The sequence below is a fragment of the Mobula hypostoma genome, chromosome 4 (genome assembly GCF_963921235.1).
Source record: "Mobula hypostoma chromosome 4, sMobHyp1.1, whole genome shotgun sequence".
Lineage (NCBI taxonomy): Eukaryota > Metazoa > Chordata > Chondrichthyes > Myliobatiformes > Myliobatidae > Mobula > Mobula hypostoma.
Genome location: NC_086100.1, coordinates 138,419,135 through 138,439,930, shown reverse-complemented (window position 1 = coordinate 138,439,930; position 20,796 = coordinate 138,419,135). Strand labels below are relative to the sequence as shown.

At 40.8% G+C, this 20,796-nt stretch overlaps 1 protein-coding gene across 1 annotated transcript in view; it reads right to left on the bottom strand.

Annotated features, from left to right (window-relative positions):
• The window catches only part of LOC134345637 (alpha-1,3-mannosyl-glycoprotein 4-beta-N-acetylglucosaminyltransferase B-like), a 175,030-nt gene that overhangs the window by 68,724 nt on the left and 85,510 nt on the right, over positions 1-20,796 (bottom strand). Inside the window, exons 4-6 of the mRNA XM_063046630.1 lie at positions 14,913-15,046; positions 12,507-12,553; positions 10,362-10,475 (exon numbers count right to left, since the gene is read on the bottom strand). Coding sequence (XP_062902700.1) covers positions 10,362-10,475; positions 12,507-12,553; positions 14,913-15,046 — 295 coding nt within the window. The remainder of the gene's footprint in view (positions 1-10,361; positions 10,476-12,506; positions 12,554-14,912; positions 15,047-20,796) is intronic.

Here is a 20,796-nt window from a genome sequence, read left to right as displayed (position 1 = left end):
GTAGCACCTCACATTTTTCAGCATTAAACTCCATCTGCCATCTTTCAGCCCACTCTTCTAACTGGCCTAAATCTCTCTGCAAGCTTTGAAAACCTACCTCATCATCACCATCAAGGTGTCTGAATATAAGGAAGGAGGGTTGTGCCTGTGATAGAACTGGCTGAGTCAACAACCCTTTGCAGCTTCAGAGTCAAAATCAGAATCAGATTTAATATCACTGGCACATGTTGTGAAATGTGTTGTTTACAACAGCGGTATATTGAACTACAGAAGCAAAAACTATAAATTACAATAAGAAATATATGTAAAAAATTAAATTAAATAAGTTGAGCAAAAAGAGCAAAACAAATAGTGAGATAGTGTTCATGGATTGATTGTCCATTCAGAAATCTGATGGTGGTAGGGAAGAAACTGTTTCTGAAACTCTGAGTGTGTGTTTTCAGACTCCTGCACCTCCTCCTTGATGGTAGCAATGAGAAGTCAGCATGTCCTGGGTGACGAGGGTCCTTAATGGATGCCGCCTTCTTCAGGCATCCCCTTTTCAAGGTGCCTTTGATCCTGGGGAGACTAGTGTCCATTATGGAGCTGGCTGAGTTTTAAAATTTCTGCAGCTTTATCCAACTCCGTGCAGTGGTCACTCCATACCAGGCAGTGATGCAACCAGTTAGAAAGCTCTCCACAGTAGTTCTATAGAAATTTGCGAGTGCCTTTTGTGACATACCAATTCTCTTCAAACTCCTATTGAAATTCAGACACCATCATGCCTTCTTTATAATTACATTCCTATGTTGGGCCCAGGATTGATCCTCACAGATGTTGACACCCAGGAGCTTCCTCGACTTCCCCTTCCTGAATTCCAAATTAATGTTTTAGTCTGACAGGCGTTGTGTGCAAGGTTGTTGCTGCAACTCCACTCAACCAGCTCATCTAAAATTCTGCCAATAATTGTTATGTCATCGGCAGTTTTATAGCTGGCATTTGAGCTGTGCCCAGCTTCACTGTTGTGGGTGTAGAAAGTGAAGTAGTGGGTTAAATATGCATACTTGAGGTGCACCAGTGTTGACTGTCAATGAGGAGGAAATGTTATTTCTGATCTGGTTGGACTGACACTGGTCTCCCAGTGAGGAAGTCAAGGTTTCAGTCACGGAGGGAAGTACACAGGGCCAGGTTTCGGAGCTTTTTGAATTGAAGTGAAGGTGTGATTGTGTTGAATGCTGAGCTGTCATCAATAAACAACAGCTTGATATAAATCCAGGTGATCCAAGGCCAAGTGGAGAGCCAGTGAGATTTCATCTGCTGTAAATCTATTGTGGCAATAGGCAAATTGCAGTGGGTCCAGGTCATTGATTAGGCAGGAGTTGATTCTGGCCATGAGCAACCTCGCAAAGCACTTCGTCACAGTGGATGTGAGTGCAACTGGGCAATGGTCACTGAGGCAGCTCACCCTGCTCTTCTTGGCTGGTATATTAAATGATATTCTTCTGCAAGTTATAAGATAATTTTATAAGTAACTACTCAAATTTCACTTATAATTTAGGTTTACTTCAATTTCTTTACAAAAAATAATAGAAACGGGGAATTTGGGAATCATTAAAACAGATCTCAGTGATATTTTTCTGTCATCTGTACGTTTCCTTTGCTGATTAAGTAAACATTCAGAGAAATATAGTCCCCTCCACTTTACTTCTCACAACACCACCCACAAGTGCTATTGCATTCACCTGCTCAGTCCATTATGAAGCCCCAATCACTTTTGTTTGGATAGAGACTAAAAATACCTAGCACTTTGCTTCTTCAGTGATGTTCTACAGATTTGTCAGATTGATAAACATATGTTCACCAGTAATATTAAAGAACAGAGACCTGGGTCACAGATTAGACCAAGATCTCCTGGAGTGGTGCGTCTGCAGAGGAACAAAATGATTTATTTTGTGCCTTCTCAAGGGTAATTAGAGATGGACAATGCCCAGGTCCCAACAAAAAAAAAAGTTCCTAGGCTTGAAAATGTGCATTTGTAAGTATTTAAGGGATATTTCATGATGCACTTAAACATTGCATTATTATGTTCCATTTATGTGTGTTTTATATTTAAAAATCCCAATTTGCATTTGATAAAATATCTAAGTTTAATTTAAAAGCATCACAGCATGTATACATTCATTAAATATAATATATGTTCAATTTCTAAAGCATTGCAGTGATTAGTTTTGTCAAAGGCATGTGTGTTGTATCACAAGCATACTGCAACACAGCCTCGTAATTTCCTCAAATGTGCTATGAAGTGTAAAATGAGACTTTTTGAAGGGTGATACTTTGTTGTTTTAAGTGCCTAGGTATTATTTTATTTATTTTAATTGCAAACTGTTTATAATCATTAGGAGCTAATTGAACCACAGCTGCTTTGCCTTGTGTTGAATAACATTTGATACCAGTAATGAATTAATTAAGTGACACAGGTGTTTCCAGTTATTAATAACAGACATTTTCCTCTCTGAAAATAAAACAGTCATCCCTGATGACACAGGCTTCACCCTTACATGAAGACAGCACACACGAGCTGACTAAGTCTATGCCAAGTCATACCTGACATCATTATCGACAAGTGTGAGCAAAAACGTCCAATATGCTATTGCTTTGTTTGTGAAATAATTTTTCATTTAATATCTCAAGGGCATTCTTGTGACTGACACTGATCCATAACTCCATGTGCATTGGCAGAATGTGTCTCAGGTAGTCAGCTACTTTTGCTCAATTCTGTCGTCGCTCATTCCTCTCCATGTGAGTTTTAGGAGGGATCACATGCAAGAGCACTTGGGGCAATACTGAACTCTTCCAGTTAACAACGACCAGACATAATATTGAAGTTCAATTCAGTGATGCATTTCACCTGCAGTTTGAAGGGCGGCATTGTCATAAACTCTTGGGAGTTGACTATATATATATAACCATTAAGCTTCCTTGACCGATTTGTTTTGCAGCTACACAACTGCTTTGCGGATGGATGTACAGTGAGGCTCAGCTGTGCCAGAAAGTAGTTGGGCCAATATTGTGATTGGCCAGCACCAATTAAAACTAGCCTGAACCACTTTAGACTATTTAAATAGGTGCATTATGGCACCAGTGGATTTTCAAATTCATACACAAAAACATTCTGAGATGGAAGAAGACCTAACAATAGCACAGCATGGGAGAAAATGGCGTCCAAGACCTTCTGATGCAGCATTAGATGTCTCAACAGAGGAATTAAGAGACGGGGAAAGGTAGCTTCAGCCCAAAGGAGCCAGATAATGTTGGGTGACTGTGCCACAAAACGGTGCTACGAGAAGTCTAATAACCTCACAAGGGAGATCAACATCAGCAAGTCAACCTTGAAATGCCATTTACCACCACTAGTGGCAACAACTGCTCTTGTATCATTTCCCAATGACTCACATAGCAATAAGCTCTGGTGATCAGGAGCCACATCATGTAATTGCAGCTTCAGAGGTTTATACCTTTTCATTGTAAATTCATGGAGTTATACAGCACATGAAAATTCTAATTCATCCAACGTGCCCCAGATGCCCACATAAACTAACCTCATTTCTTTCCTTTTCGCCTGTATCCCCCTAAGACTTTCCAATCTATGCACCTGTCCAAATACTTGTTAAATATTGTAATTCTATTTGCCTTGACCACCTCCTTTGGCAGCTCATTCTTTTTATTTCCCACCGTCTGTGTGAAAATCCTACCTCTCAGATCCCTTTTAAAACTTTCCCTTAAACCAATGGTCGCTAACTTTAGACTCTTTCACCTTGAGATAATTTTTCATTTAATGACCTTTCCACCAAAAGCGTCTCCGTCTGTATGATGCCTGCTGTACATTGTTGTGTCGAATAAAGAAGCTGCTTTGTATCTACCAGTGACTCTGTCTCTCCGGTGATTTCAACCACGCTACAACATTTGGTGTCAGGAGAGGGATACTTCGTGACCCATTGTGTGGCCAGCGTTCCTAGCAGTCTAAGTGGAGGTATCATGAACACGGAGAGCTGAACTGTTGAATGGGGCACGACTGCACAAGCGCGTGTTAGTCAGACCATGAGGCAGCGGGAGTGTTTAAAAGCAAGAAGATTAACGGAGCGGGCGACGGAGTAGTGGGAGGCAGAATAGGAAGGCTTTGGCTCGAGAGGCTTTGGCAAGCAGAGGCTGAGGACCAGCTTCACTCCAAGTGAGGTAAGGCTGGGTAAGTTCCTTAAATTAATTTAATTACCTTAGGAGTAGGTAACGGAAGCAGCAGTTAGGGCAGTTGAGGGCTCCGTTTGCAGTATGTGGGAAGTCAGGGCGAGCACAATTGTCCCTGATGACTACACCTGTAAAAGGTGCATCCAGCTGCAGCTCCTGACAAACCGAGTTAGGAAACTGGAGCTGGAGCTGGATGAACTTCGGATCATTCGGGAGGCAGAGGCAGAAATAAACAGGAGTTACACGGAGATAGTCACCCCTAAGAGTCAGGAGACAGGTAGCTGGGTGACTGTCAGGAGAGGGAAGGGGAGTAGACAGAATGAGCAGAGCATCCCTGTGGTCGTTCCCACCAATATTAAATACATCATTTTAGATACTGTTGATGGGGACGACCTACCAGGGACAAGTTGTAGTGGTTGCATCTCTGGCACCGAGACGGGACCCTCAGCTCAGAAGGGAAGGAGGGAAAAGAGGAGAGCAGTAGTGATAGGGGATTCATTAGTTAGGGGGACAGATAAGAGGTTCTGAGGAAGAGATCAGGAATCCTGGATGGTCTATTGCTTCTCTGGTGCCAGGGTCCGCAATATCTCGGACCGAGTTCTCGGTATTCTCAAGAGGGAGGGTGAGAAGCCGGATGTTATGGTCCATGTAGGGACTAATGACATGGGTAGGAAGAGTGAGGAGGTCCTGAAAGGTGAGCTTAGGGGGTTAGGGGCCAGGTTAAAGGACAGGACCTCCAGGATAGCAATCTCACGATTGCTACCAGTGCCACGTGCAGGCAGATTTAGAAATAGTAAGATAGCGCAGATCAACACGTGGCTGAAGACATGGTGCAGGAGGGAGGGCTTCAGATTTATAGATAATTGGGCAGTTTTCCAGGGAATGTGGGACCTGTTCCAGCGGGATGGTCTACATCTGAACTGGAGGGGGACAAATATTCTTGTAGGTAGGTTTGCTGGAGAGGCTCCAGTGGATTTAAACCAGATACAAGGGGGGAGGGGATCCAGAGTGTAGGAACAGAAGTAGGGGAGAAGGTCATGTTTGACAAATCTTGTTGAATTTTTTGAAGAGGTTACTAGGAAAGTTCACGAGGGTAAAGTGGTGGATGTTGTCTATATAGACTTCAGTAAGGCCTTTGACAAGGTTCCACACGGAAGGTTAGTTAGGAAGGTTCAATCGTTAGGTATTAATATTGAAGTAGTATTAATATTGGAGGAGAGGAGAAGATGGCGGTGTGACACAGCGCACGCGGCCACTGCGAATTGATATCGTATTTGTTAAATAGGGGCCGTGCACACTCCTGATTTGTTGGAGACGGATGTGAGAAGCACAGAGGAACATCTGGAGAAACTTCTGAAATGTCTGCTTCGCTGCCGCTGCCACTGTGCGATCGAGAATCTCCGGAGGGGAAGGCCCCAAGTTTTCGACTTTGCCTATTGCCTGTTGCTGGGGCCGGGGTCAAAGCACTCGGCAGAGATGGTGCTCGGTGCTCGGTGTCGGAGGGCTGGTCGGAGGCTCGATGGTTTCGGACGGACTCAGAGTCGGACTGTGGTCGGGTGCTTCCAGGATGCTGCATCGGCAAGTTTGCGGCGCTGGAAGCTCATGGCAGGGAGAATCTCTCCCCTCAACCGTCTGCGTGAGATGATGGGACTTTCGAGAGACTTTGAGACTTTTTTTACCGTGCCCATGGTCTGTTCTTCATCAAATTACAGTATTGCTTTGCACTGTTGTAACTATATGTTATAATTATGTGGTTTTTGTCAGTTTTTTTTAGTCTTGGTTTGTCTTGTGTTTCTGTGATATCATTCTGGAGGAACATTGTATCATTTCTTAATGCATGCATTACTAAATGACAATAAAAGAGGACTCTGTGTCCTCATAATCTAATCGAATCTAATCTAATCTAAAATGGATTCAGCAGTGGCTGGATGGGAGATGCCAGAGAATAGTGGTGGATAACTGTTTGTCAGATTGGAGGCCGGTGATTAGTGGTGTGCCAAAGGGATCCGTACTGGGTCAAATGTTGTTTGTCATATACATTAATGATCTGGATGATGGGGTGGTAAATTGGATTAGTAAGTATTCAGATGATACTAAGATAGGTGGAGTTGTGGATAATGAAGTAGGTTTTCAAAGCTTGCAGAGAGATTTAGGCCAGTTAGAAGAGTGGGCTGAAAGATGGCAGATGGAGTTTAATACTGATAAACGTGAGGTGCTACATTTTGGTAGGACTAATCAAAATAGGACATACGTGGTAAATGGTAGGGCATTGAAGAATGCTGTAGAACAGAGGGATCTAGGAATAATGGTGCATAGTTCCCTGAAAGTGGAATCTCATGTGGATAGGGTGGTGAAGAAAGCTTTTGGTATGCTGGCCTTTATAAATCAGAGCTTTGAGTATCGGAGTTGGGATGTAACATTGAAATTGTACAAAGCATTGGTAAGGCCAAATTTGGAGTATTGTGTACAGTTCTGGTCACTGAATTATAGAAAAGATGTCAACAAAATAGAGAGAGTACAGAGAGGATGTACTAGAATGTTACCTGGGTTTCATCACCTAAATTACAGAGAAAGGTTGAACAAATTGGGTCTTTATTCTATGGAGCGTAGAAGGTTGAGGGGGGACTTGATGGAGGTATTTAAAATTATGAGGGGGATAGATAGAGTTGACGTGGATAGGCTTTTTCTATTGAGAGGAGGGGAGATTCAAACAAGAGGACATGAGTTGAGAGTTAGGGGGCAAAAGTTTAGGGGTAACATGAGGGAGAACTTCTTTACTCAGAGAGTGGTAGCTGTGTGGAACGAGCTTCCAGCAGAAGTGGTGGAGGCAGGTTCGATATTGTCATTTAAAGTTAAATTGGATAGCTATATGGATAGGAAAGAAATGGAGGGTTATGGGCTGAGTGCAGGTTGGTGGGACTAGGTGAGAGTAAGCATTCGGCACGGACTAGAAGGGCCGAGATGGCCTGCTTCCGTGCTGTAATTGTTATATGGTTATATGGTTAATACCTCAAAGGCATTCTTGTGACTGACACTGATCCATAACTCCATGTGCATTGACAGAATGTGTGTCAGGTAGTCAACTACTCTAACTATGCTCCTCATAATTTCATAAACATCTACTCAAGCTTGCTGATGTATGCTGAGTCACCGTGGTGATGAATCGGCCTATAGGAGGGAGATTGGAAATCTGGCTGAGTGGTGTCATAACAATCTCTCACTCAATGCCAGCAAGACCAAGGAACTGATTATAGACTTCAGGAGAAGAAAACCAGAGGACCATGAGCCAGTCCTCATTGGAGGATCAGAGGTGGAGAGGGATATCAGCTTTAAGTTCCTAGGTGTTATTTCTTCAAAACACCTGTCCCAGGCCCAGCACGTAAGTGCAATTATGAAGAAAGTACAGGAGAACCTTTACTTGCTTTGGAGTTTGCGAAGATTCAACGTGACATCTAAAACTTTGAAAAACTCCGAAAAATATGTTGTGGAGAGTATATTGACTGCCTGCATATGGAAATACCAACACCCTTGAATGAAAAAGCCTACAAAAAGTAGGGAATACAGCCCAGTCCATCACAGGTAAAGCCCTACCCATTGTTGAGACCTCTACGTGAAATACTGTTGCAGGAAAGCAGCATCCATCATCAGGGACCCCCACCACCCAGGACATGCTCTCTTCTCATCACTGCCAACAGGAAGGAGGTACAGCAGTCTCAGGACTCACACCACTAGGTTCTGGAACAGTTACTACCTCTCAACCATCACATTCTTGAACAACAGGATAACTTTAGTCAACTTCACTTGCCCCATTATTGAAATGTTCCCACAATTCATGGACTCAGTTTCAAGGACTCTTATTCTCGACATTTATTGCTTATTTATTATTATTATTTCTTTTTTTGTATTTGCACAGTTTGCTGTCTTCTGCACGCTGTTTATTATTCCAGAGATTTATTGAGTATGCCCACAAGAAAATGAATCTCAGGGTTGTATATGGTGACATACATGTACTTCGATAATAACATTTACTTTGAACTTTAAAGTAATCTTTGATTCCCGAGGGAATAAAAACAATTTCTCCTCATAACTCAAGGCCTTCAGTCCAGGCTGTATCCTTGTGAAACTTCTCTGCAGCCTGTAGAATGCAGACGTAAAATGCATTGTGCGACTATAACCTGACTCCTCAGCAGTGAAGGTAACATGCCAAACACCTCCACCACCAGGTGTTGCCACCTTCAGAGAACAACACCCTTGTACCCTGTTGGATCCCGATGCCTCTGTGATCCAAAGGTTCTTTAGATGACAAAATGGGGCATAAAATATACTGTGTGTTATTAAATGTTACAAGAGAGGAAACGAAAAGAAAGAAGAGCCAAGAGTACAAAGAGAAAAAGGAAAAACAGTCATACTCAGACTAGAGATAACAAAAATCCAGTGATAACAATTAACCTATAAGATAGCCAGATTCAAGTGGCATGACACCTGCTGCTGAAAACTAAAATGTTTCTAGAAAAATATGGAAGCAACTGTACCGTAATTACTGGAAAATTCACTGAACAATTACATGTATGCACGTGATTATGTAAAAATACAAGCAACCAGAGGAAAGTTAAACTGCAAGGAAGATAACAATTCTACACCCCAGTTCAACAGCCCCAAAATTTCTCTGTTTAACACCACTCCCCATGGCCCTGCGATTCACTGTGTATGTTGTAGTCTGGCTAAACTTCCGAAGTTGCATCTCTTTGCACCTGTCTGTGATGAATTCCATCCTCTCTCCCACAGCTCACACCTTTTGCACACTATCAGCTGTTCCGACACAGCAGCTACATTTGCTGCAGGGCCTCACCTGTGCACGTCCCTTTCTTGCAGAGACAAGATAGATATCATTGTGGAACAGCAAGTAGTACATGTCTCAACAAATTTCCAATCAAAGGGAATTTTTATGACCATTTTGTACAGTTTCCTCATGCCTTCCAGTCACAATGGCACATGCGTACAACTTTCCTTTAGTCGACCTCATCTGGATAGATCATGACACCATATATTTCACTTCTTTTATGTCATTTACATTTTTTCTCATCTTGAATGTATGAAGGTGGTTTACTTATTTATGCAAGTACTTCTCTGACAACAGATGTGTAACTGCTTAATGTAACATTGCATGGAAATACAAGATAACACTGATGCAGACATGTTTTATACATTTAACAAGGTGCTTTATTAATGCAACAGAGTTAGTCAGTTTTTCAATGTTCGTCGGCAGCCGGGTCACACAGTCCGTGAACTCCCTGTCGGTTGCCTGCATACACTCCAGTATTTGTATTTTTAGTTTTTAGTCCTCCCGCACGAGAGCCAAGAGCAATTCCTTTTAAGTTTTTCTACTCTGTAACTGGACAAATGCGCACTAAGTATACCGTTTCCTCCTCGCGTGTTTTCTGTGTGTCCTGCGCGTGCCCAGTAGAGGAGATTTGCCCACATGTCCGTGTTAGTGTGGACAGAGATATTTTGAAAAACGCTTAGTGTGTACGCCTGTTGTTTTTACTCAAAACCGACGTTTTCAAAATTATCCGGCGTAGTGTGGACGTACCCTAACTTGAAAGTAGCCAATACTTTCTTTAAATACTGCTGGAAGGATCTACTTTCTGCTGCCAAATGTGCATTCATTTGTTGCAAGGTTAAATGAGGTCATTGGTCTTGAGCTCAGTTCTCTAGCCTGTTAATTGACATCGTATCTGTTTATTCTGTCTATTACCAGGAGTGGGACAGTGAAGGTCGACACTGGGCGCTGACACAGCCAGCAATATAGGCTCCTATAAGACTCTTCACTATATTATGTCTCCAAGTACATCAACACAATGCTGGAATTGAAATCTCAGCATCATGCAAGACTTAGCACAGAATGCTGTGGACAAATATTATGTGTTATAGAATTAAATTGTATAAACTCTGCTCTCCATCTTGAACAAAACTATTTCACACCCTATTAATAAAATGTAGTACTGCTCAAAGTGGGAAGTGTAAGGCAGGCTTGCTGATCTCAAGGAATTCTTGGCAACACTGAACCTAGTCACATGTAGAATTCCTTATTATTAGAAAACAGATGGGTAAACCGCCATCTAAATTCATGAATGACTTACCTTACTCTAGTTTGTGAATCTCCAAAGGTTTCCTTCAGGTCCAAGAGGTTTGGATAAAAATTCTTTGAAGGGGAAATGATCTCCAGAAGTCCTGACTGTATTTCTTTAGCGTACCTTTTAGTAGCATATCAATAAATCAAGAATTACCAACTTTCACAACACACGCCCCAAAGGCAATATTACTTATTCTTCCATACCGGGATAGAACTTATTAAAATAGAACAAATCTGCTGACCTGGAGATTGTTGGTCTTCAGCATTTGAACCAGGCTGTTTCTTCTTGTATGTTCGCCAGCCCACAGCACAATACAGGGCCCAACACGGAAAGATGCAGCCCAGGGCCTTTTCAGCACAAGTGACTTGCTGCATGGATGGAATAGCCTTGACAGCCAGTGAGACACTGCCACTGGACTCAACAGCTGCCAAAGCTATCACTGAAATTAAACATTAACAACACACACAAAATGCTGGTGGAACGCAGCAGGCCAGGCATCATCTATAGGAAGAAGTACGGATGACATTTCGGGTCGAGACCCTCACGGGCCCGAAACGGTCTCAACCCGAAACGTCGACTGTACTTCTTCCTATAGATGCTACCTGGCCTGCTGTGTTCACCAGCATTTTGTGTGTGTTGCTTGAATTTCCAGCATCTGCAGATTTCCTTGTGTTTGCATTTTTAAACATTAACAAGTGTCTTTGAGCCTTGAAATATCCAAAAAAAAACATATAAAATGCACTTGTTGAAAATTAAGCACATATGCAAAAACCATCTGCATTTAAAATAGCTGGAATAAAAAAAGGTCACCCTCTTGTGCCAATTGTTTATTTGCCTTTGTTTCAGTGAGACTGCCATACTGGTACCAGCTTAACCTGGCCAAAGTTGAGCAGGCAGATTTCTGTAGGGTGGCCTATGGAAGTTTGTGCTGTGCTGTGGTTTCCTATGGGAGTCCACTGGTGTAGTTCCAGGGCGCACGGCAGCATGGGCAATGTAGTTGAGATGCCATGGCTCACATAAGCACATGTCAACATAGTCTTCGGGACTTCTGTGGCGAAATCCATGTGGAAAACCTGTCCTGTTGATTTATTTCCAAGCTCTCAAAAACTACATTTGTATTGTATGAAATAATCAATATATTATTCGTAGAAAAGTGGTACTATTATTAATTAGTGTAGTTACTAAGATTAATTCCATCACTGCAACAATAATTCTTTAACAATCACACTTACAAATTTATGACATCCCACAGAGCAATTTCAACCATTGGTTTCATACAAAGTGTGCTGTATCATAATATTTTAAAATAGTAAATTCTTTATGAAATATAACGGGTACTAACAAAATATTTAGCAGAATCCGTGAAATAGAAATAGGAATAATTAACAAAATGGTTTATGTTAATTAGGATGTAAAAGTAAAAATGGCAAATAGCTAAAAATATTCAAATTAAACTGCATTTTTCAGTCCATGTTGATAGCACCAACTTTTAGATCGGGCAACTTTTTCCCTGATGTAACAAAGAAAGAAAACTAAATTAAGTTTATTTCTACAAAAAAAGTTGTGGTGGGCAAGGCTCTTCACCGTTGGTGCCAAATCTTTAAATAACCATTAATTGTCAATGCGACCATGATTTCTGATTTCCTCATTAAGTTTCATTACTAGTGATTATCCACATGCCATAACTTCTTACCAAAAACACACTGATGAAAATCACCTAGAGATGCTGCCCGGCCTGCTGCGTTCACCAGCAACTTTGATGTGTGTTGCTTGAATTTCCAACATCAGCAGAATTCCTCGTGTTTTCATATTTAAAACTGTTTCTTTACTTTGTGCAAACTTGGCTGATTTTTAATTGGTATATTCCCTAGATTCTGCCCCGTCCATCTTTCTTGACCTCCTGGGGTCACATTTTTACTGTAATAAGGAAGATGAATGTGACATGCTTTCAAGGTGTCTGCTTACAATACTGTGAGATGGTTGTTAGGATGTGCCTCAGAATGCTGGAGATTTCCCTCTCTTCCTGGCTTTTACTCAGCACCTCTTTATCTGCCTTAATGAAATTAGTGCTCATCTGGAGAAGCTTAGTTTATGTTTTATTCTCAAAGCAGTATGATGTGTTTTATTAATAATACTTTACATAATACTTACATATTTTGTAAATTTTCTGCTAGCCCATTTACATAACTTTCGTTCACCTATACAATGAAAACAGAAAAATATATTTAACAGTAGGTATTTTACAACATGCTTTTCATCCTAATTTTAATGACTATTAGACAGCATTCGGTAGTCTGGCTGTGCAGCATTAGGACAGTCGTTCACTGGGTAAAATACAGAGCAGTGAATGCAGGCAAAGTCCCACTGTACAGTGTTTGCATCACCATGCAACTTCCTTCATCCACATTTTATACAAGTGCCAATGTCACTGCAGAATTAGATTCACAGAATGAGTTTACATACCAATTTCAAACCATTTAATCTTCTTCCTTACTCTTAAAAAGTGCATCCTTCCACAATGTCATTTATCTGCCTGGGCAGTTTTGCACTTGTAGGTTTGTGGCACATTTGGAACTTGTCAAGGTTATTTGATACAGGAATACTAGAACCATCAATCTACATGTGGATAGATCTCAGCTCTCAGGGCCAAAATGAAAGTAACCCAGCCTATCAGATCAGTGTGGGTTATTCATTATCATCTCACTGCAGAAGGAAGTTGACAATATAGTTAGGTCAACATAACAGAAGTTCCAGCTAGGCACACATACAGGAGAGATTATACTTGTATTGATAAGTTATGTGAATGCTGTAGCCCAGTAGATGATTCAAGAATTCTGCTTCCTGGAATCATAGCAGGTTCAATAAGAGATGTTTGACCTTGTATCTGACTTACTGCGCACAGGAGAGATAATTCTGGACAGGAAGCTATTTGCTTAAGTAGGAATAATTATGGGATGGATTTTGTTGTTTGACTCATAATTTAGATGCCCACACAAAATAGAAAGAATCGGGCCTTCATTTCTTGTTTTAGGTAAATGAAAAAGAAATGAGATTAATAAAAGCTGGCATCACCGCTTTGCCAGATTACCACCCAAAGCAACGAGACACCTTTCTGATGTGCAGCAACTAGAGATTCTTCATGTATCATACTTTCTATTTCTAAGATGTCTCATTATTATCATAATATCAGCACTATAATCTCACAATGTCCTCCCACCCCAACATCAAACCAACATGTGAATGACTGCCACACACTGTCCAGCACATTAGTTGTTCGGATCACAGACCTGGCAACAGTTTGAAGGCAACTGTCGTGAAGTTCAATGCACTTTGGAAGTTATTTTGCAGGTTGTAAGGAAGGACTAAGTATACTATACAAAGCTGGAAACGCCAAAGTGCATTAAAACTTATTTTAAAGCAGCACTACACAGGAGGTCACTGCTTGAATGTATGATACCTTTAACTCAACATGCTTTATTGTTTGATCTGAGTAATTATAGTGAAGGGGACATTGATATAAAATGGCACACAGCTCAAAATATGACATTTCTGGCAAATGCTGTAGCTCACAATACTCGGGGTGTTGGGCACAACAGGATAGGTCTTTCCTTCTCACGTGTTGCCTTTGGGCTGTTACTTTGTAAACCACGTAGGTTCAGAGGCTAGGTCTAGATCCAGGAGGCTGTGAAGATCATTTTTTTTTCTAAGTATTTCAACTTCTACTTTAGTCTTACCTCTGCAAGCCAGCATTTATTTTGCATTCTCCAAAATTCTTAGAGTGGGTTAAAAATCAAAACTTTACAGCTCCTTTTAGACTGGTTTGTTGATAATTTTCCAATGCGAATGAGTGGTTGCTCAGGTTGATTGATGGTATCATTATTGCTCGACACTTAGAGATCTCTCATGGCTAAAGATTGACAGTTTGTGATTTTAGAAACTGGACAAATCATGTCATTGAGATCTCTTAACCTTTGTGGGCTTCTCTCTTTGACATAAGTGTTGAACATCATTGCAGACCACAAAATCTGGACCATTGTGTCAGGAAGTGAAGGGTATCCCAAGAGTTACAAGTATTACAAACACCACAGTGGAGTAGCACTGTCTCCTTCACGTAAGATTTATGTTTCTAAAACTAAGGTCAAATAACAAAGACCATCAAATGATTGAAGAATTACTGCTAGCTCAAACACATTTAGAAAATTACTTGAAAAAAATTGCGCATAAACAGCAACTTTTGTGGTACTTGGTAAGAACAAATTTGGCTTAATTAATGCTTATTTCTTGGAAATGTTTGCTCTGTGTTTGAATACCTAATTGTTTAGCTAATAAACTGCAATTCAACAGGTTATCCCGTCATTATTTACTCCTATTTTCAAGCCACAGGAGCTTGTTCATGCCACATGACCAATGACTATACCAAAAGAGTAACATAACTCTGAGAACAGATTTGAAACATTTTTTATTTGCCATGAATAAATAATAGCTTATGACCTCATTTGAAAGTCAAATTTAGTTTAATATACTTAAAGTTAAAATAACATTGAAAAAGTAACCAACCTCTGCAATGAGAACAACAATTACACAATCTCTCTTTTCATCAGGAGAGAGCTCATAGATAAGGGAGTTCAACGTGTCCATGAGGTAAGTTTGCGATTCTCTCTTTACTGTAGGTATGCCCATCACCATTGAGACTAGTTAAAAAAACAAGAGGGTTATTGTGAAGTAATCTATCACAATTAGAATTCTGCATGTAAATTAGGAAACTACTGCAATTTGAATTATTGTTATACAGTAATTTATACTGTATAGATCTAATAGCTACATTGAACAGAAACAAATGAACTCAACTTTTGTTTCCAATAAACCAACTAAATTTTCAGTACTTGTGCACAATTTTGCAGTTTATAATGAAGGACTAAATACTGTACAAATCTGGAAATTTCAAAGTGCATTAAAATGTACTTTAAATCAGCACTACACAGGTCACTGCTTGTGTATGTGATACCACCAACTTAACATGCTTTCTTGTTTGACCTGAGGAACTACAGTGAAGGGGACATTTTATATAAAATGGTATACAGCTCAAAATATGCCATTTCTGGCAAATGCTGTAGGTTCAAGAGACCCTTGGTATTCCAGATGGGTTCCATCTTTGATGTTTGATGAAAGGTTAGTTGCGAGATTTGTACCATTTTATATCAATATGTATGGCCAACAGCCTAGTTGTATATGTCCATCACAAGCAAAAAAAAAGACTTGGCAAACACCTAGATGTGGGTTTCCAATCTATCAGTGGATTAAGTACTCAAGTTTTAAAGATGTTTTAAAGATGAGTGTCTTCCAACAAAATCCTCAGACTCTCCCCCAACCAGAAGCCCATGATAAATCATGAGGTCCACAATCTGCTGAGGGCCACATCATTGGCATTTGTGTCTGGAAACCAAGTAAAATACAAGTCGTCCACATATGACCTCTCACTCAATGTCAACAAGACCAAGGAGTTGATTACTGACTTTAGGAGGAGGAAACTAAAGGTCCATGAACCAGTCCTCATCAGGGAATCTGAGGTGAAGAGGGTCAGCAACTTTAAATTCCTCAATGTTATCATTTCAGAGGATCAGTCCTGGGCCCAGCACCTAAGTGCCATTACAAAGAAAGCACAGCAGCACCTCCACTTTCTTAGAAGTTTATGAAGATTTGGCACGTCATCTAAAACTTTGACAAACTTCTGTAGATGTGCAGTGGAGAGTACATTGACTGGTTGTATCATGGCCTGGTATGGCAGCACCCATATCCTTGAATGGAAATGCTTACAAAACGGAGTAGATATAGCCCAGTCCATCACAGGTAAAGCCCTTCCCACCACTGAGCACATCTACACAGAGTGCTATAGCAGGAAAGTAGCACCCACTATCAAGGAACCCACCACATGCTGGAGGAACTCAGCAGGTCGGGCAGCACCCGCGGAAACGATCAGTCGATGTTTCCACAGATGCTGCCCGACCTGCTGAGTTCCTCCAGTGTGTTGTGAGTGTTGCTTTGACCCCAGCATCTGCAGATTATTTTGTGTTAAGGAACCCACCAACCAGGCCATGCTCTCTCCTCACTGCCGCTATCAGAAAGATGGTTCAGTAGCCTGAAGATTCACACCATCAGGTTCAGGAACATTTGTTATCCCTCATCTATCAGGCTCTTGAATCAGGAAGGATAACTTCACTTGCTCCATCACTGAACCGTTTCCACAACCTATGGACGCACTTTCAAAGATTCTTCATCTCATGTTCTTGACGTTTATTGCCTATTTATTTATTATTATTATTATTTCAATTTTTCCTTTTGTACTTGCACAGTCTGTTGGCTTTTGCGCTTGGTTGTTTTTGTCTGTCCTGTTGGATGCGGTCTTTGATTCATTGAATCTATTGTTTTGTGTGTTTATTGTGAATGTCCTCGTGGAAATGTATCTCAGGTCTGTATACAGTTACATATATGTATTTTGATAATAAACTTACTTTGTAAAAAGTCTTTGATCTTATAATAAAATTTATAGATCCCAATTCTTCCCTTACTTGACTCTAAAATATTTTAAACACAAGATATTCTGCAGATGCAGGAGATCCAGTGCAACACACATAAAATACTGGAGAAACTCAGCGGGTCAGGCAGCACCAATGGAGAGGAATGAACAGTTGACATTCCAGACTCTGATGGTCCTGATAAAGGGTTTTGGCCCGAAACGTCAAAAGTTTATTCCTCTCCATAGATACTGCCTGACCTGCTGAGTTCCTCCAGCATTTTGTGTGTGTTGCCACACATTTGTTGGGTCATGCAGGAGACTTATATTTCCCTAGGGTTGAAGTGGCTTGCGGAGAATGAAGGAATACAGTTAGTGGATATGGCAGAGTGAGCGAGCAGAGATGACAGATGGGGATGAGGATATGTTGAACTTGTGCTATTCCAGGACAATTTCAAATGCCTTTTCAGTTTTTTATTATTTTAAATATTTAAAATAGGTGATTCCATCATCAATGTAGTATGCCTATGTGTCATGCTGACATCAAGAAAATGTAGACATGGTAACAATCAGGGAATCCACCAAAACTGATGCCTGTTTGCCAGCCCTTCTGTGTCTGTTACTTAAACACTTATGTAGCTCCAAAAAAAAGCTGGAAGACAATTATAGGGCAGAAGACAGAAAATTTGAGAATTGTAACTTGAAGTGCAGGGTCAAAATTGGCAATAAACCAAAAGCTTTTGTCTGTTGTGCAAGGATTTTCTGTCAAAGGGTTCACAGAACCTATAGTGGAAAGCAAACTGGAAAGGTGTGGTGTTTACTGCTGTTTACTTGCAAGGAGGTGTTGGGCGATAAAATATATTGGAAGAAATTAGTAGATGAGATATGATAATATCTTTTGTCAATAACTGAATTATTTGTGCTGACTATGTGTAAATATGACTTTTAAGAAAATCTGCTAAGGAAGCTGTACTGCAAAGGAGAAATCAAATGTTATCACAGCTGGTTTGGCAACTGGTCTGCCTAAGACTGCAAGAAATCTCAGAGAGTCATGACCAGAGCTCAGTTCATCATGAGAACATACTCTCTATGGACTGCTCATGATTCCTGGTGTCTCAGAAAAAACAACCAGCATAATTAAATGCCACAACTGCTCCCCCCGCCCCCACCCTGACTGTCTCTCTTCTCCACCCTCCTATCAGGCAGAAGATCACTAAAGTTTGAAAACACACACCACCTGATTCAAGGACAGCTTCTATCCCATTGTTATATGACTCTGGAATGGACTTCTTGTACGTGAAAGATGTATCTCTTGACTCCATGGCCTACCGTCGCATGGCCCTTGCACCTCATTATCTACCTGTGCTAAACTTTCTCTGTAACTGTAATACTATATTCTGCTTTGTTATTGTACTGTACTGCCCCAAAGTACTTACGTTATGAAATTATCTGTATAATTGAATTCATTTTTTTTGTATGATTAACAAATTGTCATTCATGTTCCAGGTTTCCATGGGGATATTGGAGACACAAGTATTAGGAGTCCCTATTTCTGGCCTCGTTGCCTTTTACATTATTGTTTTATGTTGTACCACATCTTGCCAAATACAAATAAAACCATTGGTTTTGTGCATCCTTTTCCTTTTTTATCTGATTCCATTATCTTCAGCCCTTTAGTGTTTCCATTATCACCTCCCAGCCTCCGTCACTACTTCCATTATCCCCTTCCTCAGTGGAGTCTGCCTGCGTATCACCCCTTCTCAACTGGGTCTATGTTTCACTTAAGCCTCTTCTTCACCTCATTTTGTTATACTGCCTCTCTCTCCTCTGGCCTTCAGTCCCAATGAAGGGTCTTGACCGAAAACATCATCTGTTCATTTCCCTCCTGTAGATGGTGCACAATCTATTGAGTTACTTCTGCAGATTGGTCTTTACTCTAGGCTCTGCATCTGCAGTTCCTTGAGTCTCCATTACAGTTTCTACTGCCAACTCATGTGGGTTTTGAATCTCATGTCAATGTTGGAACACTCTAATCCATATCTTCATATTAATGAAGCATTTAAACATTAATATTTGACAAATATCCTCTATCCATGAAAAAAGTGGTTTCCCGGCATATATAATACACACACTCTTCTCAGGCTTCCAGCTGGGTCCAAGTGCCGATTTTAACCAACATTTCGATGACAAACTCTGCCACCTTCATCAGGGATGATGCCTAGGCATATCTAGTCCTGCGGTATATACACTCAACTCCTGTCATCCGTCCCTCCTGATTGGTTAGTCCTCATCCAATCAGGTTTCTGCTGTCCCACCTTGTTTAAAATTGTATTCCAGTTCTTCTGTAGAGCGAAACCTTCATCTTTGTTGAAATTCTTATTCTCTAGTCTTATTTCAATGGCTTCTTTCACCAAATGGTCCCAAAGCCACTGGTGCAGAACAGTAGTTCTCTGTCGTCACTCACATGGACTTAAACCTCAACAATAACAGCCACCATCATGCCTCCAATGTAGATTAACAATGCAAAAACTATTTCGGATCCGGAGAGTGTCCGCACGGAAATAAGACGATTACACTCAATGTTCCTACTGAATGGCTGAGAAGGCAAAGGAAATCACTCGGGCCCTTAAAAAGCCGATGGAAAAACCAGGAAATCTAACAATGAGAAGGAAGCTGTCACTACTGCCCATCCTCCCTATATTTCCATGGTTTCTGGAAGGATCGCCAGGATCCTGAAGAAATACCAGATAAATACATTCCACAAACCTGTTAAGAAGCTCAAATCCCAGTTTATGCTGGTCAAAGATAACCTGGGACTCAGGATGGCTGGCGTTTACAGGATTCTCTGTGAATGCAGAGCAGCGTATATCGGCCAGATGGGGCACATGGTGAAAACCCACACCAAGGAGCAGAGGAGGTGTATCTGTTTGGGTTAGCCAGAAAAATTGGTGGTAGCAGGACATTGTGTGTGCAATGACCACAGGTTTGAATTTGACGAAACAAAACTATCGTTCCGCACCAGTGACTTTTGGGACTGCCTGGTGAAGGAAGCCATTGAAATATGACCAGAGAATAAGAATTTCAACAGAGACGAAAGTCTCACTCTAAATAAAAACTGGAATACGATTTTAAACAAAGTGGGACAATGGAAACCTGATTGGTTGAGGACTAACCAGTTGGGAGAGATCGACAATGGGAGTTGAGCATATATATCTCTGGACTAGACATGCCTAGGCATTATTCCTGATGAAGTTGGCAGACTTTGTCATAGAAATATCAGTTAAAATTGAAACTTGGACCCAGCTGAAAGCCAGAGAAGTGTCAATGCATCCTCTATCCATATTTGTTGCAAAATTGAAAATGTATTCATTATATACAGTTGCAAGAAAAAGTTTATTAGCCCTTTTCAATTACCTGTTTTTCTGCATTAATTTCTCATAAAATGTGATCTGATCTCATATAATAGACCAACACAGTCTGCCTAAACTAATAGTACACAAACAGTTGTAGTTCTTCTTGCCAACACTGAGTACACCATTTAAACATTTACAGTCTAGGTTCAAAAAAGTATGTGAACCTCTGGTGTAATGCCTTCTACGAAAGCTATTTGGAGTCAGGTGTCAGTCTCATCAATCAATGAGATGAGATTGGAGCTGTGGGTTGTAGAAGTGCCCTGCCCTATAAAACATGACACACGAGGTTAGGTTACTGACAAAGCCTATTCTTCTCAAGAAAGATCTGTTTATGTGCACTATGCCTTGATTAAAACAACTTTCAGAGGACCTTAGAAGAAGAATTGTGATGATTGAAGCCAGAAAAGTCTACAAAAGCATTTCTAAAGACCTGAGTGTTCATCAGTCCACAGTAAGTGAAATTGTCTACAAATAGAGGAAATTCAGTACTGTTGCTACTCTCCCTAGGAGAAGGAAT